A 26,191-nucleotide genomic window follows, 5' to 3' on the forward strand; every position below is an offset into this window, starting at 1 on the left:
GGTCCTTTCAGAAACAGTATTTTCTGTTAGATACTGGTTTCCATTCCCACGGAGAAGATTGGAAACCAATGTTTGTCTTTAACAGTAGCAAAAATACATTGAAAGGATTTGCAGACTCTTTCAAACCCCCTTTCAACTCAGCCTTGACTTCAATGTCAACAACTTTACACATAATGTTTTGTTTCAAATAATTTCTCCATAACATAAAACTAATAAAGGTGTCTACTTCCAAACACTGAAATAAATTATTGTTGATGTACTTTCACTTTATTTTAAATAGAGTGCTTTTATACTATGGCTTTGTTAAGCATTTGTAACCTTTATTAAAATGGCAAAAAACATGCAAAAGCTTTCATTACAACCCTTTAAGTATAAGCATCCATCCCCATAATCTGACATTTATTCTTAATATCTGTGACAGAAGCAACATCTAAACACATATCCACTGAAAGGCAATACTTCACATTTTCCCGGTTCACTCGAGCAGTCACCATTGACCCACCTGCAGGCTAATAAACACCAGGACCCTGCAGCTTACGGCAGCCATCTTATGCATGGTATGTCGCTCCACTCTTAGCGGACTAACGGGACCTCTGAGGTCAGGATTAGGGGTTTGTAAGACTTTCCACAGCTCAAAAACAACATTTTTAGTCCCCAGCAACAGGCTGTCGCATTCAGATCATGTGTTCACGAGTCATTTGTTTCTTGTTCATCTCACCTTCAACAGCATTTCAGTGGGTTTGAGCCGTAATGACCTAATCTGTCAGAACAGCAAAGTAGGTTAGACACTTTGAGATGGTCACAGGGTTTTAAACTATAGACCAAATGTGCTGGGAATTACTTAAGGGGCTTAAGATGTTTAGAAATAACTTGAAGATGGTTTACTTAGTCGTGACTGCTTATGTACTTGGATGCAAAAGTGGAAAAATATTCCCTGCTGGTCATAAAACAGCTTTCTTTTTGTTTTATTTAGCTTTTCTCATTTAATAATGTGTTGAGCCTTTTTATCGTCTATCATTTAATACTTTTTTGCTGTGAATTACATTCAAAAGGATGACTTCTTGTTGTTTTTTGGTGTTTTCTTCTGCAGGATATCCATTAAAAGCTATGAAAACTTTAAAAAAAGGGGCTAATCTGACAAAAGCAAACATCTCTGATATTTGTCGTGAGTCAAAAATAAAACGGCGTATGTAACGGAGGGTAGCTCATGAATGGGAAATGGAGCATTGCTTCATCCTGTCACTCACTATAGGATTTAATCTCATTAAAGCTTCCACTCGTACAAACGGCACACTCAATACTGGATTATGCTTAAGGTATGGAATTCACAGCAGTGCAATTTAGCTCTGCATTATTTATAACGACAGTCGTGTTCCTGCTGTGCGTGATATTCCAATCGGCTCAGTGTTTAATTATTCTGATGAGGCTTGCAATCTTTCTCCCAAGTGTGACCTCCTGACCTTGCAGCTCCGGCTTTCCTTCCACCATTTCAGGCATGTTGTTGCAGAGATGTGATGGTTTCTCATTGCAAACTGAAGTAAATGAATTACTAAAATCCACTTGAAATCACGCAGGCATCAGCAGGAGATAGTGATGGTGGTCAATCACAACGTCCGCCTGCCTTACAAGTAAATCTGGACTATTTTAGGTCAGTGAACAACAGGGCATAATTATCTTCTATCAAACAAGCTTCTGCTTTGATGGAGGATGTCAACAAAATCAACAGTGATGATGGAGATGGAATTGTGGCAGAAATGTAGCGTGCACAAACACACTTGGATATTTTCAGCCTCTGGGAGCTCAGTTGTGAGCACGGTGTGAAAGACGCAATCCTGGTGTTTTTCCATCAGTCTGTCCGAGTGTGAGAACGTCAGAGGATCAAAAGTTCTGTTTTTGAACAATGGCTGGTTTGCACACATGTTTTCCTTCCTCATCTTTTCCCATCAGTTTCTGGAAATAGCTCAAATTTCAGATAAACCAAACAAATACCATCAGGATGAGAATTAATGATGTTCCGCTTTTGACGGCACCTGAAATGGAACCGGAACAAAAACAACAATGACGTTTTTCTTTGTCTGTTTGGTTTTTTTTTTTGGAAGTACAAAATCTTCCAAGTTCAAGGTTTTTTCACATTTGTTACTCTCTGTGTAACTGGGCTAATGTGAGAAAATTTGACTTGTGAAGGTCTCAGCCTCTTTGGAAGCTATTTCAGCATCCAGTTATATGTTCAACCCAGTACCCTCCACTGTCCCTGCTTGGACTTTTTTCTAAATGTGCTGTTGCCATGAAATTCAAAATAAGTACTTACTTTTTGACTTTTTGACAAATATTTCTTCTCATTTTCAGTGTAAATGAATATATGCATTTTCATATTTTGCATTTAGAGTTGGTCGACCCTATGATGCATGTATTTGATACATGAAGGATCCTGATACTTCTGGAAAGGAGAAAGAAACATGCACAATAAACATTCATTGCTAAGAAAAGGGAACAAAAGCTCCATATCTATGAACAACAATACACATTTTGTTATATTTAAAAGGAAATGATCAAATATCCCACATAATGCAACCATTACCCCGTTTTTTTTTTCAAATGTAATTTGAGCTGACAATGACATGAAGATGTATGCTATACCGTTCTCGTGTATAATGATATGTAAACGCAAGTACTTTTTGGTAATCTGAATACACATTCCCGGTGCCATGTGCAGTAATTCGTTTCTACACGACCTGATAAATGATACATCAAGTTCTTTGGCCCGCAAATCACACGTAGGAGTAACAGGGTGACATTTTAACGCGTTACCGCCTGACAGTGGGATCAGTTTGTTGTGTAATCCAATAAGCTCCAGTCCGCATTTCCCCTCAAGCCCATCTGGCTCGCTGGCAGGGTTTGTTTACTGGCTGGAAAGAAGGGGATCGTACAGGAGCTGGGAGACTCTAAAATCTACCTCTGGCTGTAGAAGAAAAGGAAAAAAAAATTGAAACTCTCTGTTTTGTTGTTTTTTTTTTTCTTCTTCTTTAAACTCACCCGACGCAAAGTTATTGCCCAAACAAACAGCCGTACAGAGCATGAACACAAGTTGGAGCATGTGTATTTTTCCTATTTTTAATTCCCAAGCAAAAAAGGAGAGTGGAGAGCAGCGGAGCCGCGGCGAGGTCTGCCTGTCAGCCTTTTAGAGAGTGGAGGTCGCCCTCAAATCTCTGCACTGACTGAAGAGGAGTTGTCAAGCTGGCCAGCCGCCCCCCCCAAAAACATTTCCTTCAGTAAAACAACCAGACTTGACTGTGTAGTGCTCCGTGTGGGACTTCGGGAAACGACTTCTTTTTTTTTCTTTACGAAAGGCTAACGTTACGCCACGCATGCCACAAACATCGAGTCAGCAGCTCCAAAATCCCTCTGAATACAATTAAAGGTCGTTTTTACAGAGGATTTTATGCATGCATCTTTTGGCTTTTTAACAAGAAGCTGCATTGCGGCTGAGTGGTGGTGGTGGGGGGGTTGTTAAAGTTTCATATTTTTTATTTTTTATTTTTTTGAGAAGGTTGCCGAAGAGCTGCGAAAACTTAACTTGTGGCCTGGACCAGAGTGGGAGAGCCAGGCTAGCTGGAGAGCTAGCTCAACTGCTAGCACTAACAATCGCTTCTACTCAGCCAAGAAGTCTGGTTTCGATCATTTTACGCATATAGCTAAACTCAATTATACCCGTTTTATTGGGCAAATACTTCAAAGTCAAAACAACAGCATCCGTGCGTAGTGCTGGTGTTTGTTCGTGGAGGTTTTCCATGAAGTGGCTACCTTTAGCAGCAGCGCTAGCTTGTGTTTGACTGAACACGTTGGACACGTTCCTCCGCCCATCTTCCGGGATGTCTTTTATTTATTTTTGTTTACCTGTTGGCCTACGCCGCAAAACAAAACCAGTTTCCTGAGCGTATATCTTCTGCATTTTGAACTGCCCCCCTCGCCCAGGATTATTGTGTACTTTAGTCGGTGTAGTGGTGGATGGTGTCAGTTATGTGGCTCCGGACTTTGTGTTTTGTTTTGACCGCTGTCTGCGTTGTGATGAGCTGTCATCGAGCGTATGGAGAAAGTAAGTTACACCAATTTCGACATTTTACCTCAGTAAATATTACCGTTTTTAATTGTGTGTGAAATTGTCTGGAAACGTGACTGTTTGCACAATTCAGATGCCTTGACTGCACGGTACACAATGCGATATTAGAAGCATTAAATGGTAAATTCACACTTCATGTAGAAACAACAAGTTAAGTGTTTTTCTGTTTCAGGTGATCGAATTTGCACTGATCTCTATAACATGAAACGGCTTGTTTAATTTTGCGATGATCATGAAAATGTATTAAATAAATTATCCTGCTGTTTTGGTAGCTGGGCATCTGTGGATTTATCAACGAAATCATTTGAACAATGGTCAATAAAGGGAATTAATGCAACTTTAAAAACTAAGAGACACGCTTTCAAATCAGTGGGATAAAAATGTAGAAAAGTAAATATCGCAGTGAAACTTTTTTACATTAAGAAACAAAGGTGTTTGACTTTTCCCCTGAAATTACAGGCTTGAATTAATGTATTATCTTTGATGACCTAAATGACAGAAACCTGAACAATGGATTAAGCACCGTTTTTCTTACATTACGTTGAACTATTAGAAAATTATGTTTTCACAAAGTGGATGTTGTTGATCTCTTATATTTGATTTTTTTTTTTGTAATTTTTGCACTTCTTAAATGTGAATCTATGGTCAAAGCTCTATTTTTTTAAAATATATCTTTAAAAATAAAATGTTAAAGCAGACTGCGACTGGTGCATTAACAGACCCTGTTTGTGACAACTGTAGGTGGGGGTAAAACTGAGAAGTTTTGTTGTTTGTAAGCTCCACTTAGGTGGAGGTTTCTGGGTCAGAGCGTCAGGGGAAAAATGAAGCGAAAATAATAATTGAAAGGGGGTGTAGGGGTTTGTTAGTTTTCTTTCGGTAGATATCACAGTGGATAACTGCCTTTTGGCCTATGCTTTATTTGCTTTATTTTATTACAACTTTTCTAAGACATTATCTTGACGTATTTTTTTTTTAAAACTCTGAATGCCCTGTTTTTCATAAATGATCACCAGGCAAAGGGAAGTAACCGTCTAAATGTGCATTTTGCATGTTTTCTTCACACTTGTCTGAAGGCAAGAATTGACGAAAGAGTTCACATGCAGAGAAATATGAGGCACGCTGCTGATTAGTGCAGATACTCTGCTGCAATATTGGCATATACAGATTTTTTGTTTTGTTAGTGATGGTGGGTTGATAAAGGCGTGCTAGCAGCAGCACTGGTGTTGTAGGCAGTGACAGCATTGAAGGGGACAAAGGTTAACACTTATCGGCTGTGCGAGTCTGCAGGGACTGTAAACAAAATGTTTTGTCCCAATTAAGTAAGTAGTCGGAGAATTCGGTCGAATTAGTTTGGTTGTTGTTGCAGATGGAGAGCTTTGGCGTGTGGCTGTGGTCAGTGCAGCAATGTAACATTAAGCTCTCCTTACAGCTCCCGACAATCCCTTTATATTCCCTGGAGCCAGGTGATAAGAATGAATGAATGCATTTACCATCGCCTGGAGACATTTCGCGTTTCTCTAAGACTGCACACACTCACTGTTATACACCGTTGGAGTCTCTGCGTAAAGCAAATATTGGTTATACTTGAGAGGAAACGTGGAGCGAAACTGGGATTTGCTGTTGTCGTCTACAGCACAATGAGAGTGTAAATGGGATGTTAACGCTTTTTATTCACTGCCACACGCACCTGGAAATATCATCTTTATCCGTGTCGATGATTCATTCGAGTTTTGCTGATTTGAGATGACTGATTTTCTTAATGGCGTCACCTCTGTCGAGCCCGAAGAACTTGTTTAAATACTTCTTGGCTTTGCCTAGTTTAAAGAAAACGCGCTTGTTTAGTCGGTCACTGTTTTGTTTTGACCTTTACATCATATTGTGATCGGTGCCCCCATCAAAGCAAACTTAATGCTATGATAAGACTTTAGAGGAAAAATAAACCCTCAACAACTGCTTTGAAATAACCTATTTATTCTGAAGGTTTTGGAATTGATGCTCCAGTGCAAAACATGGCGAGCACTTTTAAGGTTATCCCTTGTAAAACTATGCCAGTTAGAAAAACAAACACCCATCGGTTTGCTTAAGCATAAGCACATAAACAAAGTAATGTGACATTTTGATTGTTCCAGGCGGATTAAGTCAAGCTCCTGCTTTGTACGCTGTAAGACATATGCACACTCACATATCCACGTACTGTGTGTTGCCTGACATTGCTTTGTAATTGTGACTTTACACGTTTCATTCATCGTCACACACCCCAGGAAAAGGGATATTCATCAAAGTAGATGATAAAAAGCACATAGTTTCTATGGGTTTACTCTACATTAAATGATGGTAGTTTAGCCTTATATGGAAGGGTGACATAGCACATCCTTACCTCTGTCTCACCAGATTTTAGTGAGGGGTAAGTGGACTATGTCATCAAACCAGTTTGAGCGAGAAGCTTGAGATATAACTCAAGAACAAGTTGTGTAATAGCATTTCAGCCCCCTTCTTGCTCTGCTCAGACTTGAATGAACCACAGACGGGAAGAGTGGAACCTGGGCCTCACACTGGCAGATTTCATAAGCCGGACTGACCAGTGTTGAAGTCGGGAAATCTTCTGAGCTACTTGTTGGTCGCTGTCCAGCTCAGCTTGATGGAAAGTTTCACTTAATAATGGAAGCTTATAGTAGTGGTTAAGTGAATTGGATTGATATACATGGCATTAACAGGACTCTTAAAATTTTACAGCTTTTGTGTCCATGTAACTGCAATATTTTCCCCTTTTTTTTTGTATATTTCATACTGTAAATTATTGTAACTCATGTTGTAACATTACATAAAAGTTTAATTACAATATATATCTCTGAATAGGTTCTGCTAAAATGATTTCTATATCCTCCCAGTTTGTTTTCATAATTGTAAAAAGCAAAACAGCTTTTAGAGTTTAATTGTCTGGAGGAGGGAAAAAAAACCCAAACAGTGCAACAATAAGCAGGATTTAGAGGTCTGAGATGGAGTTGTTCTGTTGTTGTTGAGCCAAGGTAGCACATCACTTAACCAAGAGTGTCTGACAGCAGGGGCTCGCCGTGAAGCCTCCGGCACCCTGTTGCTCAGCACCACTGTGGTCAGAACAAGGCTTTTAATCGGCTAGCAATCCAGTGACCTGGCAGCCTTGATTTACGCCTCCCGACCAGGACAGCAATTGTAAAAGTGATAAAACTGTTACCCCCCCCACCCCTCCCAACATCTGTGCACAAGCAGCCTCTGCGGTTTCAAGTACCAAACTCACAAGTGCGTTTGACATGTGCACAAAACAATTTTTTACACTTGTCAAACTCAACAATGACTGTTGAATCCAGAGTAACGGGTTCATATTTGAAAATTCCGTACTGCTTGAAAATTGAGTAACGCGGCACACCTGCAATATTTCATTTTGTTCCCACATGCATCTGACAGGTAAGCCTTGTTGTGTCAGGTGTTAACCTTCGACACAGTGCCTCTGTTGGACGGACATATACTTGTTATTGTTCTTTCTCACCTAAGAGGTAATAATTACCCGACTGCCAGTGTTGTCCTCAACACCCACACAAAATCAAAGTTCTTGGAATGGCCGTGATGAGCCCGGATGGTTGCCTTGATATTAGCTGTTTCAGCACGACACTCTAACCATTTCAGTGTTGAATTACCGATGTGTGACTCAGTGTCTTCGGATTAGCATGAGGTGAGATGAGGAAAAAAATGTTTTTGCGTGGTTTTGTTGACACCAAACAGATTGTCTTGCAAATCGACGGAGAGAGTAGTCTGTTAGAGTAAGTGAGTAGCTGAATCATCAAATGATCTTTGGTCCAGAGCCACATTACACACATGACACATTCCCAAGAGGAAACTTTGTGGTCTCTGTGTTACTCAGCGTGACTCTATTTAAAGACCCAGGACCTGTTTTTTTCTTTTCATTGTGGTTTAAACTTAAACTTGTTCATTTGTGCCCATATGAGATAGCTGAGGATGGCCTTTACGCCGAACCAAACCTATTTCATCTGCCTTTACACCCGGCTGACAGTCAGTCATCAGAAACGCCCGGAGCATTTGAATCAATCTAATTAGTTCACCTGGTGGCCCTTTCTCCCAAGTTTGGCACGAAACCATGAAAGAAACACGGGTGTTTTTGCCTCTACTGATACAACAACATTCTTCTCGTGTGTTGTGCAGACTGGAGTTTCTCCACCGTGCTTTCTGTCATGTTTGTTGTATGTTTATTTTAGTTTTCCAGCTTTCCGGCTGTCGTGTCCTCTGACCCCATCGCTTGCTTTCTCATTGGCTGTAGCTCCTCACCGACCAAACTCTCTCCTCCCGACTGCTTCAGAATTCCAAACATTTAAGATTTTTGGATCGGAAACCCGGGAAGTCTCTGTGAGCCTTTGGTATCAGAAACCAGACGTCAGAGTGTTCACATATAGCAACTTTGTGACCTGCGATCCGACTTGGATTTGCCTCAGATCTGGAGATTTCAAAGTTATTCGGTTGTATTCTGACTTATTGAACTCGAGCCGCGACATTTTAATCTTATTTTTTTTTAATCTCATGTGACATAAAGATTAAGTCATTACGTCAGCATTTTTCGATGAGACTCTTCAGTTTTTTACAGAGTAGTTTAAAAGTAACACCTGAAATGAGGTGAAAAAGCCTGTCGAAGTGGATTTTCTAACGTCGCTTTCTACAATGAGATTATGTTTTTATATAAATTTTTTTGTTGATATTTGCTTAGAGTTTGGGTGGGGGAAACAACAGAACCGTTAAACTTTGAAAAGGGAAGTGTTGCAATCGCTGAGTGTTTGTGTTCCTGCATACATACTGAGGCCTCAGTTCTCTACAAGACCAGCAAAAAACACACACTTAGGACTCTTAACTACTGCCCCCCTCCACCCCCGCCCCAAACATCTACCCCTCAAGATCAGAAGTCATTAGTGCCTGTTGCTGCTTGCAGAGCACTGTGGGTTTGTGCTACTGAGCTTAAAGTTGAGCTCACCCTGTGTGCAGCTCACTCCCTTCGATAACTGCACTATAAGTGTTCTGCGCTGATGCTTCAATGTGATTACACCTTCAACATGTTGACATCTTATGGCGCAGGCGTGATCCGTGTCCTTTCACACATGTGTGTGCCCAGATTGATAATGAGCACAGTTGCGTGTCATTACTGGCCTTGCATTTACTTCAGGTTCAGCATTGTGCAGAATTCCTTTATGGCTCATTGGCTGTGATTGTGTTCTGATTAGTGGGAACCAGACCACCTTCAAACATCACCCGCTGGATCTAAAAGCTCCCCTGTGTAGCGGACCTTTTAAGTTGATAAGCTGATGAGTTGTTTTTAGTTGTAGTTGCTTTCCGTTGTCTTAAGATTACAGGTAATCAAATATTGTGGGATTTTTTTGCTGTTTATTGGACAAAATAAGGCTTCTAAAGAAAAAAAAAAACTTAGTTTCTTGGACATCTTTTAGAGAGACTGAGACCAGGGAATGCGTTCAGTTTCTTTAAGTTTAAGTCACAGTATTTGATTATAACCAGTGTTTTTTCATACCATGATAAGATTTCCAAAATGCAGGATACTTCAGTGACGTATAAAGGGTGCCTAAACATAAAGGGTTATTTGATCTTGAGACAATTATCAACGACAACAGGGTAAACTTCCATCTTCTGTTCCTCCATGCTCCTGATGTTGCTGCTTTCTAACAAAATGAGAGTTTCTGTTGGACTTATTTAAGAAATGAAAGTGATCATAAAGAATGTGATGGAGGCGTGTAGCTGTTACTCTTCAGAGACTGTGTTTTATTAGCCTTTTTGATTCTGGATTTGTTTTTTTTTTTTCCTTGTATGGGGAAGCTGGCCAGGTTTTTCTTATATAAAAGATTTGAATCTTTTCGGATAAAGTAAAGGTGCCATAAATAAAATGAAACGCGCTATAAGCTTGAGGTTTTGAGTTTCCTTCCTGTCTGGTTAGTTTACGTCTTGTTACCATTAACAGTTTTGTTTCTTGTCGCGGTGATGCTGAAATAGGAAATTATCAAACTGCTCTGTTTGAATGAAGCATAAATGCTTATCTTTTTCAGAAGTGCAGGCTTTTGATGTCCTCGGTCCACAGAACATATATCTGTACCTCTAATGACTATAATTGATGATTCGGTGCACTTTGGCTGTTTTCAGTCTTGTCTGGTTGAAACAGGACATATGAGGAGACCTGGAGCTGGCCATGTCACCATAGTAACCTTTGTGATGTCTCCCAGTTTTTTTTCCTTTATCTTGACAATACAGGGAGAATTTCAATGCAGTGATGGACCTTGTCTCGTGTGCTGGAGCTGTGACACGTCGTTATGGACTCAGTTCTACTATAAATAACAAACTGTGTTGTTGAAGCTCCTGCTTCTGCCAAACTTTTGTTCACAAGTAGAGAAGACAGTTGGTAGTTCTTCCTCTGCTGCCGCCCTGAAATTCCTCACTTACACACCAGGGCTGCTATGTTCCAGTTTCCAATGTGAGCCACTGTCGGTACGACTGGACTGTATTAGATTCTCCACTGGGAATGTGGTGCTAAAAATACTGTCCGGGCTGAAAGTGTACACTGATAGGAGCTTGGACTCGCCGCCCTGTGATGATTCCCCTTTTCCACAGGGTCACTTAATGCTCCGCTGTTTGACTTTACTGTGACTATAGAAACGCTGTCGCTGCATATTATGCACTTCAGTCGTGTTTGTTCTTTTAACGGTTTTGTTTGACTGCGTGTGGGGCCTTGTATGAGACGGGAGAGAGGCTCTTTGTAGTTGTAAATGTTGTTGGATTTGGAGTCGACTGCGTTTGCTGCAGATACCGTTAGTTGACTGAAAGGTCTGGCATATGTTTAGTTAAAATAAAAAGTGCTTTTAAATGAGCTTCTTTTGATAGTCGGATCCTCAAAGATAAATGGCCACAGAATGAGGTTTCTAGTTGGGATCATGGAGTGAGGCCCTGTGGTTCACCCAGTAATTAGAGACACTTTTTGGTTGTATGTGTGTCATATTTGCTTTGTACTCTTATCAACCACAAGGTATAAAATAAGCTGCTTGCCAAAAGAGGTGCACACTTGGCCTTATTATGCCTCTTATCCACATGGCTGACCAGTGGGCCTGATGTGCACAGCTCAGTGGTGGGTGAGGCAGTAAACTAACGCAGCCTTCTCACCAGGCTGCACTCTTCCAGCTGTGCCCAGGACTTGTAAACTGGAAAATTGGCTCAGGAATGTTCCTCATTCCACCTGTAAAGAGAAAGAAAAATGTGTTTATTACCATCTTTATTTTTGTAAGCTCACACAGAACTTAGTTTGGCTGATTTACAGGAGAGAGAGTGTCTAAAAAATTTCAACCGCTTACTTTTAAAGTCTGATAGATACTTGATTTAAGATATATTAAACAATATTCTTTAGTAAAAAATGTCCTTTTTATTACTCTACTACATGTTCCTCGTGTTGGGACTCTACTTTAAATGTACTTTGTACTTTTTGACGAATACTGCATTTGATATGAAAACTTATTGTAAGGCTCTCCAAAAAAATCTGATTTGTTGTAGAGGTAATATTCAGATTGTTAATGGTCAGTTGCAGCCGTACAAGCTGTTTCTTTTGTATTGCGTCATTGTGATACAATACAGTGATCGAGACAGAAAAATGTAACCCAGCTGCGCAACAGGATAGTTTAGGAGTTTCTCATCACTTAAAATGTGTGTGTGTCTGGGCCACAAATCTACTACTGGTGCAATACTTGACTGTTAGTGCTTCAGTTGGCCTCACAGACTAATATTTTTAACACATTAGCTAATGTTTTTCAGAATCGGCTCCACAATTCAACACAGTGTGAGCAGGGAATGAGCAAATGATAGCGGCGCTCCTTATTTGACTGTGGCTCACAGCCAGATATGCGGTTGCTAAACAAAATGCCATTGTGGACAGTCTGTTTCTCCTCAAAGCCAGAGAAACAACTGCATTTTTTCAGTAAAATATTCCCTCTTAATTATCAAGAGGTTGTTTCCTTTTTTTTTTTTTTTTCCGTCTTGAGACCACGTCTGACTTCTTCAACCTTAGTTTTCCCCCTTAATAGAGCAGACATGTTGTGTAATGCATCAGCCACATTCAGCAGCTGTAATACACGGGCAAAAGGACAAGATTTATTGTTTTGTTTATTTGTTCTGAATAAGCCGTAACATTTTCTTTATTAAAAGCAATACAGTTTAGTTATTTCAGCCTTGTTTTACCAGTTTAATAGTTTACTGCTGAGTACTTTGAGTAATACACAGTAATGATCTGGCTTGTAAAGAATCTCTCTCTTTCCTTGTTTGTTTTGTTTTTTCCAGTTTGTCCAAGCAAGGACATTCGCAACAATGTGACCAACCTGCAGACCCTCGAGAATTGTACTGTGATCGAAGGCCACCTGAAGATCTTACTCATGTTCAGGACCAAGCCCGAGGATTTCCGAGGCCTCAGTTTCCCCAAGCTGATGGTGGTCACCGACTATCTGTTGCTCTTCAGAGTGTACGGCCTGGAGAGCCTCAGCGATCTCTTCCCCAACCTGACGGTGATCAGAGGCAACAACCTGTTCTTCAACTATGCTCTAGTGGTGTTCGAGATGCTCCAGCTGCGGGAGCTCGGCCTCCACAGCTTGATGAATATCACCAGAGGAGCTGTGCGACTCGAGAAAAACCCAGATCTCTGCTACCTGTCCACTCTGGACTGGTCCAAAATCCTGGACTCGGTGGAGGACAACTATATCATGGCCAACAAGAACGAAAGAGAGTGTGGTAATGTGTGCCCCGGGGCGGCTGTTGGAAAGGCAACCTGCCAGACGACCACCATCAACGGACACTTCAGCGAACGCTGCTGGACACAGAACCACTGTCAAAGAAGTAAGCAGACTCTTCTTGTAAATCAATTCTAATGCTGATATAATAGATCTTTTTGATTCTTCATGATTAGAGGATTGCAATATCCAATATAGGGTATGAATAACAGTGTTTATTAATCGTGATTTCAATATCAATCAAAATAATCGTGATTATTAATTTTTCCACAATCATCCAGCCCTAATCCAATATTTGTTTCTACGAACTATATTTAACCCCATATAAAATCATTGTTATCAATTCAATTTTAAAAACACACAAAAACTGAGTCCAAAATGGACTGTCGCTGCGTGAACGGTGTGTTTAGAACCAGGAAAAGAAAATATGATTTCACTGTGCTCTGTGGATGGTGCATGTTCTGACCAGGGAGAATAAAAATCATATTTCTTTGGCCTTTGTGCTTAGTGCATTCGCTTACAAAAGGAAAAAAGAAAATCGGGGGTAAAGCTTGTTGTAGGTCAAGCTGAAAGTCAATCCTTTTTGAAATCTGGCCAATCAATCGGTGCATCCCTGTTCGTAGAGAGCTGAAGTCATCCTGTCTGTGCCTCCACCTCAGCCTAATCCAGCTCATGGACGTCAATGAAAGGCTGTCCGTTGGAATTTAGCCATTTTGGATACTTAGTCATAAAATTGGTTTAGAAACCAGGGTTGAAAATTCAAATTCACAACTGCCAAATTACGTTGTTGACCAAGCTAAGCCTAATGCAGTCAAATATAACCTGCCCAACAGTAAGTCCAAGCGTTCGATTTGGGCTGCACAATATATCGAATAACTATTGCTATTGTGATATCATTTTAATCTATTTTTTCTACATACCTTGGTGTCCCTTGCATCTTGCCATGAGCTATGCTCGGGGTTCTTTAGCCACTCTGGTTCCAACAGAGGTTGTTTTTGACGTTCCTCTTTATTGTTTTGACAGCTTTAGTTGAACTGACATACATTTTTCTGCCTGCCCTGCCTCCATGACGCTGTTCTGTAACCAGATACTGCAGTAATTCACCATGTTTGAACCAAAGTGGCTGCATTTTGTTAGGTTGCATGCAAATGGAATTACTAGTACAATATTTTTTCCTTTTTTTGTTTTGTTTTTACCAGTATTAGAAATATATCTATATTAAAGCGTCTTTAGCAAGGCCATGAGGGACCAGCTGAAGCAGCTCGCTGCTGTGTGGCAGAGTCTAACTTTAACTTCTTCTTTTAGATTCTCCTTTTATTATTAACGTCTAATTTGCTTGTTCCTCATAGTTGTGCAGCCCAATCCCACAATCAGTCAGGGACGGTGGATTTATGCAGGTTCAAAGCAGAGATCTCCAACCGTGGTCCTGATGGTCGAATTCGCTCATGATTTGTCTTTTCAGACAATCTATTAACAGGGTTAAGAACTTGATTTTTCGCAGGGTGACTTTAAGACTAGATCCATGCCCTGATTTTGGGTCCTTTTTGGGATGAGGATCATTACATCTAAAACATTCCCTGTTACACTGAATATAAGAAACTGGATCTGACATCAGTGTTTACATTATTTAAAAAAATTTTTTTTAATGATTTATAGCACCTATTTGGTGAGATTTTCTCAGTTCCTGTCAACAAATCAAAATTCAGTCTGTTTGATTCAGAATAAAGCAGACAAAGGTAACTCTTTATGGTTAATTGTCTCAGTGAATGGCACCGTGTCAAAAAATGGCTTCAAGTTGATTTGACCTTTTTTTTTTATGTTGAAATGTCATAGCTATGTCATGTGTTGGGTTTAGTCATGTAGGCCAAGATCTGTGTCAATGCAGCTTGAACTGAACTCGAATGTGTTGCAACACCTCGCCAGCCAGTCTGTGAATCTTTACTCTCAAAAGACTGTCGTGTTGTCATTTCTGGTGTGTGGAGGAGGTAAAGAAGAAACCCAGCATCATGTGACATTTCTCTTTGTCTGCTCCTGCTCTGTGCTGGCTTGTAATATAAAACACCAAGCCCATCCGTGTCATAGAGTTTGAGTGCCAAGGAGATTTTTGTGCATGGTTGCACCATTTCACAACACTGCTTCCAATTGTTGAACAACTTCATTTAAACCAGTTTTTCAGAACTTTAGCCCTCTCCAACTCCTACCAATGTTTGTTTTGAGCATTAGCGACATGCAGGTTATAGTAGAGCCAAGCACGGCCTCTGTGGCCGTACAGTTTTTCCTCTGATAACTCTGTGCCTGAGGTTGCTCTTTCATAGCTACCAAAAATACATGCTTATTTGCAGAATAAGCTTGGAAGTCCTGATGTCAAATTGTAATTGTAGAAACAGCCTCCAAGCAGAGATGGGTTCCTAATTGTGTACCAGCTGGTGACAATGAATCAAGACCAGATGCTGACAGGCAAGAAATGGTCAGTGGATGGCATTCTGCATAGTCAGGGCGTGTGGTCCTGTGGTCTGGGACCTGCGGTTTCTTGCCTCCTTTCACTAAAGCATGAAAAGACCCGTTAAGCACCAGCTAGAACCACAGGACAGACTGCAGCGTATTCTGCGTCCCCCGGATCTACAATGTTAGAGCTTTTTATAGACCCCCTGTTTTTCTGGAAGTAAGCAACTCCTTCAGGACTTGCTGCATTTTTTTGTTTTATTTCGGTCATCTTTGACCTGCTGATTAAGAGATTTTGATAAAGGAACAAACATGTGTCGAAGTTGAGTATAGATGCTGGAACTGCTTCTTAAAGCTGAGAGAATTACTGTTTTATGCTTCATACACACTGGGATGGATATCTTTAATTTCTTTTTTTATTAAAAGACTAGAATTTCTGATATATTTGCATTAGCAGCAGAGAAGCTGCAGCGGTTCAGCTCTCCAAGTTTCAGAGCTGACCTCGGGTCACACTCTCTCTGTTGTCTGTACACCAATGGAAAACAAAGCTGCAGAACCTCACGGTTTGGCTGAAGTCCCATGTTTGGAGTCTCAACCCATTTTCCTTCCCTTCCCTGCTCCTCCCGGAGCAATTTGAGCTTCTCTGAAGGCAGCCGCTGCTAATTTCCCCCTCGTCTTTACACCAAATTGGGAACTTCCGTTCAACAAACTGGCAAAGTAAGGTTGCAGGAGATGCTCATTACCAAAGCTGATTAGATTTAGCTACAAGCGCACAAACAAACATGCCAGATTTCAGCAATGCATCAAAACATTGTTCTTCATTTTTGACATGCTTGTAAGCTTTTTGAAAGGTTCGAATGATGTTTTAAGTGTTAGTTTCGAGACGAGCTCAGCATAGATTAATGTAAGATACGTCTAGATAAACGCCGGTGAGGCTATTAAGTAACTATCTGATGCCCATTATCTCATATCAACAATTGATCAGCAGAGTGATTAATTCTATGACTTTTTACGACCAGATAGTCGGCATGTTTGCACTGGTGCCAAATGAGTGATTACAACTGCTCCTACAGACACCCTCTGAAGTTTAAACAGAATTATGATTAAATGTTTGAGCTTCCCTTTTACATTTTGGAGCTTATCAGGATCTTTTAACATCTCTTAGAAAATATGAAGAAATATTGTGAAAAATAGCCTTTCTGGTAGTAATAGATGATTATAAAAGTCATAATTCTGTGTTGGTTAACAAAAACTCAAGTCATTTCAAATTTAGTAGTAAAAAAAAGAAAAGAAGCAGTTCTGTATTTTCTACTTAAATCTGAGACTGAAACTTTAAGAGTTGAATCTGTTCTCTGATAATTGGACACTGTTTTTTGCCGACACTCATTTGAAGATAATGGGCATTTGATTATGTTTGGCAGTCTCTTTTATGTGGCGCTGCTTGTTTGATTGTTGGGTTGTCCGCTCGGCCTGAGTCCTGAGTACAGCGATGACGGGAATCGAAAGCCAAATTGACACGCTAAGATTTGAAGCCTGATTAATGTTGGAGATGCCTGATAAACAGCCCAGATCTGAGGAAAATCTGATCATCAGTCATTATATGTTAAAGCTTTAATGATATGATTTGAGAGTTTTAGGGACACGTCCCAGTCTCCTGCTGGATTTCTGTCTTAAGTGATACTCTGCGGCTGTCGAGGGTCAGAGTATATCAAACTGCAAAAGTCTCCTTCCACCCCTCAATTCTTTATATTTAGTTTTGCTTGAATGGAGTCAAACGTTTCTTGTAATTGTTTAAAATCTTTTAAAGTGGGCTCAACAATAGTTCTGTAGGTTTTATGAAAGTCTTTGACAGTTTTTCATTTTTTTCAGGGTTTTTTTGTTGTTGGTTATTAAGTCAGTTCATACTGACCTATAAATCATTCAAGCATAAAAAGGCACCTAATGGGATGAACCAGTGACATGTCAACATAAGTAGTCAACTTGATTTTTAAATAGTATCTTGAAGCACTTGATTACTAGCTTCCGCTTGTTTGTTCCCATTTCTTTAGTTGCATCAATGAAAAAGACAGAGACATCACAGTTTGACAGACATATGATGGTATGTTTGCACCAACAATGGGATTCCCCATTAACTATTACCTGACATATATCAGTATGGTGTGCTGTGTGACCTTAAGAATTTAAGGAAACAAGAAAAGTGGAGGGCATGTAAACTATTTACAGCAGATTATCAGTATCTGAAAGTTATGTCCTTTAGAAATGGGAAACAGTCCAACAAAGACCTGACACAGGACCTGAGAGATGCATCTGGACCTTCAGTTGATCCATCTACTGTTCACTGAAGCGTTATCAGAAATGGTCTCCATGGGAATGAATCCTCCCTGGAGCCCGGACCTCAACATTATTGAAGCAGTGTGGGATCATCTTGACAGAGACCAGAACAAAAGGCCAAATAAGAGCTTTCGTCCTTCAAGAAGCCTGGAGAAGTATTCCTGAAGACTACTACTGGTGAAGAAACTACGTTCTGTACCACGTTTCTCTGATCTGCCCAGTGTTCGATATCATGGCAGACTGCAAAGAAGAGAAGTCACAGAGAGACGCTGCCAGTTCTCTTCATCGTCCAAATTAGCAAAACAGATTCAATCATTAACATTAATGACTACAGTGGGACCTGTGTGCATGCCAGCTGCTTCATAAAAATCTGCCAGACAAAGCGGGGATTAGGTTGGTTAAAAAAGAAAAGAAAGAAGTATTGTGTAACACAGTGGACTTAAAGCAAAAACAGACTGCTTTCAACAACAGTTTGGAAGCTCATTTTTCATAATAATACTGCAAACACTCGCAGTAATTAATTAATTTTCATGGCTTAATCCATCCATCCTCCCATCCACTGCTCATCTGTCAGTTGAATTAATTATCTCAAAATTACTGGAATTATTGATACATTCTCTGAAGATGTGTGGGGGCAGATCCAGAATGTGATTATTTAAAGTAATGCCCGGTATCCATCATAAACTTAAAATAAAATAAAATAAAATTGTAGCTCTTTAACTGTGACTGACAGTACATGTTGAAGTTTTTTTTCGTCGTAAAGCTTCAACTTGACTTTAAGTGTTTTGATATGCTTTTTCTTTGTGTACTCAATGCTTGTGTTATAGTTTTCCTTCTCTAAGCCAACAGCGACACAGTAAATGAGCCGGTATGCCCCACAAGGCGAGTATTTTACACACATGACTGAAAGTGATCTTAATTATCTACCCTCAAGGGGGGCCGTGCTCTTCCCTTTCAGCCGCTGCAACATCTATCTCCTGTGTTTGGGTTTGCAGGGCCTGTTACATATTTAATAAGCTCCCTTAAGATGGAGAATGTCTCTTAGCAGACACATCAGTCTCTGATTGGATTGGTACCAGCACCGTAGCTGCCGACTTCGTCTGCTGGCTGAGAGAGCGTGTCGCTGGGTTCAAGCACTCTTTCAAAATCGGGGCATTGCTAAGAATCAGTCTGGCTGGGTAAGGATGGGGTGTCAGACCTCTCTTGATATGGAGAGTCCAGATTTACCCTGTGTCCGTGTCACATGTCTCTCCACCAATCACTAGGCAGAGATTTGTCAGGGTCAGTGTGTACGCATTGGACAGTAACACAGACAGGTTGTAAATCTCACAGGGACATAACCTCTGCGTGTGTGCAGACAGTGGACGACCATTGTTTAGTCTTGCTGCTAGGAAACGGGAGAGTAACATTGTGGTGTAATCGTGGATATGAACACATCAGTCATTCGCTCTGGACGTATCGGAAGGAAAAGTGAGGTCGCCGGTCACTACAGAGGGTGAAAGGATGGGACCGCCTCAGTGTACACCTCAGATATCCTCCCTGCTGACCTTGCTGCGGTCAACGCTGCGTCCCTTTTCCACTCCAAACAATAGTGGTTGTAGAAGTTCACCGAGTGTTCTCCCCAATTGTTTCCTGTCTTTGTTGATCTACTTCCCCTCCGAAGTTATGAATGGGCCCTGGTAGCGCAGACGCATTTATGAGACCAAAATACTGAAGAGTGACCTGTCGGAGGTCAGAGAGGCAGGAAGGAGGACAAACTTAGCTGCTATTGAGGCCGTCTGTGGGGAAATGGGGGGGGTATTTTTGTAGTTTTATTGTTTTGAGATGTAAGTGACTCCTGGTGTGACAAAACCTTGAAAAAAAAAAAAAGAAACCAAGACCTCTTTATTTTATCTCCATTGGCTCGTGTTCCTTATTGGCATTTTTATTTAGTAGACTGTGACTGTAGATCATTTCATACTTGCATGAGGTTAAAGTTACAGCCAATCTCAATATCCCAATGAGGTTTATGGATTCATTGCCTGTGGCGTGACCTCTAAAAATAAAATTAATTTGAAAGCCAAGCCAGTTTTTTTTCCCCCCACGGTCACATTATTCTCGGCCACGGCTGCCCGTCACTTCCTATGTTCAATTTAATATTAAACCATAAAGCCTAAATCCTCAGCTTTCTGCATGTTGTTGCCCTTCACAGCAATGAGAGGTAAATTAAATTGTGTTCAAACCGAAACATTGACGGGAGACAATCCGGACTTCTCTGTGAGAAAGACATGTCCTTGCTGAGATTCAGCAGCTGTTCAACGGAATGAAAGCTGCTTCAAACCACGAGTTGAAAAGTTGGTGGTATAAAGTAATTTACTCCTCTATACTTTGTTCAGGATATATTTGCTGTCACGGCTCTGTTACACCAACTCGTGTGACTTTTATTATATAGGGCTATAACCTCTGTTCTGTTATTTCACATAACCCAGTTCAGACGTCATCCACCACATACTGTGCATGCACACATGTCAGCGGGTTTATTGCAAGGTATGGAATATAGATTCAGTCTAAAAGCTGAGTTTTCCTGTTTAAAGAGGCACACAGACCAGGCATGGTGTCTGAATCCCTTCTCTTTCCTTCTTTGTTTCTGCGGTGCTGCTGGACGTGTGTTCGACTCATCTGTAAGCTATTTGTTTTTCAGTTCTAGGTTCTTTTCCTTCAGATAGCAGTCTCTTTTTTTTTTTTTCTATGACTAATTGTTAGTTATGCAGCAGTTTTTTTTATAGTTAATTTGGCAAATTGGACATAAAGACCACAAAAATGTGTTAGAATACCAAAAACAAACTAAAAAAAGAAGAAGAAACAATAATTAAAGTGGGGATTGGATCTATATGAGATTAAATCTATAATCCTCAGATCTTAATTGATTGGACTGAAATAGCTTTTTATTTCAATCACTTATGGAAGCGTTTGAAATGCACACCAGTTAAGTGTTTTACCCACTTGTCATGTACACTGCTGTTGTAGTTATGTTAAGGAGGTGGGGAAAAAATAACTTACTCTTCAGGTTGGGGAACCCTACAACCCAATTTAAATAGCTCCCTCTGCAGTGTTGTGTTTGGACTGTTTGACCCAGTTATTTGTGCAAAACTTTGGTTTAGAACCAAGTGGGGAAAAAAAGGAGCCAGACAAGATTCAACAAATGTCTGCAAGTTTAAAAAGAAAAAAAAAAGAAGGCTTCCTTGTTTTTACCTCTGCTTCGACAGTCGGTGCTACTCTAGGTTAATTATGCAGAGTGCTATTCTACAAGCCTGAAGCTAAACTCACAGCCCCCACACACTCGCGCACACAGGGTCCTTTTCTTTGAGCTGACTTAACTTCTCTGGCACTTGGTCTTGTGGAGCTGCACCCTGCAAACCCTCTCCATTCAGCTACTGGAGCCATTCCCATGGAATCCCAGACATTTCAGGCATTTGTTAAAGCGGGGCCGCTCTACACGCTCACACTCACCAAAGCCGTTGGGTTTCAAAGAACTCGCTGCTGTTTGAATGTTCGTTTAATCACGTATGTCTCCATCTGCTTTCACAAGTTTCACTCAGTTTCATGCAGATGTTTTACAAGTGTCTTGTTGTTTTCTTTTCTTGTTAAACAGGAGGGCCTGTATGAATAAGGTAAATCATTTTTGTGTTGCCATGGCAGTTTTTTGTATTTGTGCCATGGCAGTTTTTCTTTTCCCTTTCAAAGTGGTTAATCGTCTGTATGTGTGCTCTTCAGAGTGCAGTGTGGCTAAAAGCAAAACACCTCTCTTCATGCAATGGTACCGATGCGTCAGACCAAAGCCCAAATAGTTTAATGTTGTTTGTACTCAAGGCTGCAGTGAATGAAGAAATGAAAAACATCACATAGCATTGCTCATAAAAAATGGGTGTTTTGTGAAGGAAAGCTGTCCGCGGGACTCGGATATTTAGGGTTGTGATATCTCTGTGCCTTACAGAATGTGAGTGAACGTCTTTTTTTCTGTGTTCCGAGGAAGGAAAAACAGGATAATCAATCGTGGAATCCAGAAATAGAAAATTATTTTGTACATCCAAAATGCAAGACAACACCTGTAGCTGCTCATTGTTAAATGACTTTAAATGACTTTAAGTAGGTGTCCTTTTTGTTGCAAGTTGCTCTCTGAAAAGATCACTTTCTTTTATAGTTAAAAGGCAGCAGTAGCTGTTCCCTTCTGATTGCCAAGTCAATGACAGATTAAAGGCTCACTTGTTTGTGGGTAAAATGGCTCGTTTGGTTTGACCTTATTTATAAGCTGCTTTTGCACAAATGTCTGCCTACTTCATTTGTCCATTGACAGCCTAAACCATTTTTCAAATGAAGCGAGTGTAATCTCCTTATGAAGAAAGTAAATTAAATAGACCTTTCAGTGTAACTCTGATGTTGTGATTATTCTCTTCCTGCCAACACTTTGTGTTTACTTCCTTCTCGGTAAGAAGGTCAAAAGCACTGGTTATGATTCAGAAGACAGTGTCGATACATCACATTAATGACATATGCATTTGATGTCATGACCGGCAGTTAAATTCAACCATTGGGGTAGAGATTATTTTCAACCTTACACTGAGGTCTGGAAGGAAATGAAGATTCAAGGCTCTGGCGTGCGTCATTTGCCTGTCAAACAGCAGCGTAATTGGCCATCAATGAGAGCACAGTCTTTATCATTTCTATTCCAGTCACGGACAAACTGGATATCCTGCCTTCGGATGACAGAGGTGGCCGGGAGACATTAAAAACAAAAAGTGCTTTTCCATGTTGTTGATGTGTTTTTGTTCTATTAACGGAGGCTGGAGCTGGTTAATGAAATTGTTTACGGTTCCTGTTGCTCCCGAGTCATCTTAACCGAGCCCTGCTGCTGTTGAGTCAGACCAGTTGACACGTGGTTACCAGGAAAAATGAGACAAATGAACCCGATAATCAGACGCCGCTTTTTATGAAGTCACATCCACGCCACATCCTGATCTTTATGTTGGACAGGCTTGATTTTAGCTAAGTTTTTATCGGTTTGGTTGCAGGTTGAGGCTGCGTTCTCTGTTTAGGGACATGATCTGGTTTTCTCTGACAATATCAGCTCTTGTTCTTCTATAGTTGTTGTTTTTTTTAAATGCTCCTTCTAAAATGTCCAAACTGTGCAGTCATTCTTTGTTTTTCATCAACATCGTTTTTGCATACGTGCTTTAGTTAGTAGTAGTTGTTTTCTTGCTGTATTGCAGTAATAAAGCCTGCAATTTTCTACACTTTTTTTGTGGGTTTTAGGTTTTATTGGCTGGGCAGAAATACTGAATTGAGGATTTCTCTTTAGGCTCTTGGAGCTTCTTCTTTTTAATAATTTCATTGATGAAATGCTAGATTAATCCACAAATATGTCTTTGTTAAAACATAATTAACTCGTCCTGTTTTTTATTTTTAACCATCCCTCTTTATCTTATCACCTGTAAGTAGCGAGAACTGGCCAGCTTGTCATTTTTAAACCATTAATCAAGCTTTAGTACTGAAGTTGTGCCTCTTTTACTGTTGTTTTTAAATGGTCAGAAGTCCGGAAACACAAGATCCCCATTTTTAAAAGCACTTTGTGCCTCCTGAGCTCCTTTTCTTCTGGGCCTTCAGCAAGAACTTTCTTTCATAAGAAACTAAATACTACCCTTGTCATGGCCGTGGAATTTTAATTACCAACCAGCACACCACCACGTCCCTGTTTGGCATGTGTTCTGGTCCAATGTGATCCCGACGCAAAGCTCCTAAATATGCTGTTGTTTCATCATGGCCCTAAAAGGAATCTGGAAAAACTCACCGCAAAATGATTTTATAGAGGTTTGTGGTTAATGAAATGTACAGACTCTTGATTTCAGTCGACAGTGAAGTTAGGTACAGCCCTCTGTGCACGTGTAACTAGAATACTGGTTGTTTACCACATTTGAATGTTGGTAGAAACAACACAAGAAGAATATCTTCATGCATTTGATCTGCTGGCAGCAGAACAGTCCAGGACAGCAGGCAGGAGCCTCTTAAGAACCGTGTGAGTCATAAGCGATTCTTTCTGCCTTTTCGACAGCCCTCGTTTATTGACGCTTGGTGTTCGCTGGCATGCTGCACAGATTCTTTTTCTGCACCTCCCGTTTCCAAGCTGGCATCATCCTGGCAGACTGTATTCATCTCTGCCACTTTGGGGCCCGGAGTAGTGTCGGTTTGTTGTTGCTGACCGTTTTTGGCCTCAGGGATGGAGGGTCTCTTTGTGCAGAGCTGCCCCCTCGTTCAAGTGAAACTTCAGCTAATGAGATAAAGAGACGACGGGTATGTCTGCAGGATTGCTCCTCTGCCTTCCTCTGATCCTGCTGTACTTTGCACAAACAACATGACGAGAGATCAATCAGGGCCTTACTGGTGTCAGTCACGCCTGACTAATAGCACAAGGAGTTCAGGGACTTTTAGAAAAGGTGTAGTTAGTCATAAACTGAGCTAAATGCGACTACCCAGCACTTTCCTTTTAAAGAAAAACCCATTGAGTTTTTGTGAAGTGATGAAATGAAATGAAAGATGAAGCGTGAAGGTGCCTAAAATACCAAAATTAAGTGGATTGACAGAATATACTGAAGAAAATACCTCTGCTCTTTACTTAATAAAGAAAATTGGGCATGCATTCAGAGATTTGCATGTTTTAGGGAAAGAATAAAAAATTCTCTCAGATAGCCTCCTCAGCGTCCTCTTTCTGGGAGATCAAAGGTGGCTTAGTTTGGGCGCACTTTCACAGGTCCTCAAGTTCTCAAACTTGAAAATTGATTTGACAAGCATACTAGAAACAAGTCCATCTCCTTCAGCTGCTGGCAAAGAAACTATGCAAACCTTGAATTAGTGCAGTCCTCTGCCATTTAACTACCAGACTGATTGATAATTGTGACTGTTAACAAAACTAACGAACTATTGACTTCTGACTAATAACAACACAAAGTTTCAGGTGTTTTTATTGTATATTCTAACACATGATCTGACAGTCTAGTTATTTTATCCTTTTATTTAAACAATTAATCATTGCAATTAATTGATTTTCCTCCACTGATTATAGATATTTATGTTATATTTTTCAAAGGAATAATAAAAAATACTGCTTTTTGATTATTATTTTTTTAGTTCAGCATCTAAATATTTCAGCTCATATGCGCAAAATGTTTTATATCTTTGTAGTATTGTAGTATGTGAAAATGTAGTTGTCGTTAATGTTATAGAAATTAAAAGCTTCTCACATTTATTGATACACACACAGTCGGAAGGAAAACTCAACTTGCGTCATAATGAAACTGTATTTGCAGGAATTAGTACTGCAGATGAAAGGAGTTGCCAGTTGTTCAGATATTTCAGTGTAAATGGAAATGTTTTCAAAGCAGTTTAAAGCCGTAAGAACTCCTAATGAGCCAAAGAACGTGATGAGACTCGATCGATCCCTGAGGCACTGAGCACCATACTAACAATGTGTGGTTGTCTCAGCACAAGCTTGACCCCATTATTGCTGAATTCACCTCGATTCTCTCAACAAGGACTTTCTTTTGTGCATGATAGGTAGTAAAAGAGCAGCTCGTGAGCGTAAGTTAGTGAAGGCAGCTGGATCGTAGAAGTGAGGAGATGAACAGAGAGGAGCTGTGCAGATCACTTTCCTTCAGTTCCAGCCTGTCTGTGTGCGACTCTCGTGGGGGTTTTCTTTGCACCGCTGCTGCTGCCGGACTGTCCAGAAAGGAACACAGAGGGACACAAAGGGTTAAACTGTGAGCCAGTCTTCCTTGGAGATGGGAGAGGCCAGTTGAATGACTAGCTCCAGCAGCTAGCCAACACATTGGCTAAGGCTGAGGGTGGATCTGCAGCTGGGACTGTGCTGCGGCATGGAGCCCTGCCGGAGGATCAGGAGTCACTGAGAGCAACAAGCAAGGCTTTTGTGTACATGTGTGTTTTACTGTATGTACGTAAACTTGCATTTGAGGAGAAGTTGAAGGGCAATCTTTTCAAATGAATTTAAGAGTCTGAAGGGAAACTTAAACAAGAGGCGATTTTAACTTGGTGAGAATCGCTCGGTTTGTAAATCTCTTTGTGGAGGAGATTGCTGACGTAAATGAAAGGTGGTTATATCATTTGTTTTTGCAGCTCTGTGCCCCTTTAGCTTCCCTCTCACACCGCCATTCTCATATTGCTGCTGCCCTCCCCAAACACACACTCCTCATGCACTTCAAGCTCACCTCCGTTAATGTGAGAGGACAGCGGGTCCATGTTGTTTTGTTCGTTTAATGGCTGGCCGCATGACACTAATGAAGCCAAGCCGTTTTGGGCACAGGCTGTGCAATACCGAGTTAACAGGAAAGTATTACAGAAACTACAGATTACACACTCAGTTTTTGCCACACAGTTTCCTTTCCCTTCACTCTTTCTTTCTGTGGCTTAATACACAGAATAAGACACATATACTCACCTTAATGGCCTAACCTGT

At 40.6% G+C, this 26,191-nt stretch overlaps 1 protein-coding gene across 1 annotated transcript in view; it reads left to right on the plus strand.

Annotated features, from left to right (window-relative positions):
- The first annotated feature begins 2,864 nt into the window (after positions 1 to 2,864).
- The window catches only part of insra (insulin receptor a), a 47,086-nt gene continuing 23,759 nt past the window's right edge, over positions 2,865 to 26,191 (plus strand). Inside the window, exons 1-2 of the mRNA XM_072364488.1 lie at positions 2,865 to 4,093; positions 12,476 to 13,024. Of these exons, the coding sequence (XP_072220589.1) occupies positions 4,006 to 4,093; positions 12,476 to 13,024 (637 nt within the window). The 5' untranslated portion in view covers positions 2,865 to 4,005. The remainder of the gene's footprint in view (positions 4,094 to 12,475; positions 13,025 to 26,191) is intronic.

The sequence above is a fragment of the Leuresthes tenuis genome, unplaced genomic scaffold, assembly GCF_036924035.1.
Source record: "Leuresthes tenuis unplaced genomic scaffold, fLeuTen1.0.hap1 SCAF_14, whole genome shotgun sequence".
In the NCBI taxonomy this organism is placed as follows: domain Eukaryota; kingdom Metazoa; phylum Chordata; class Actinopteri; order Atheriniformes; family Atherinopsidae; genus Leuresthes; species Leuresthes tenuis.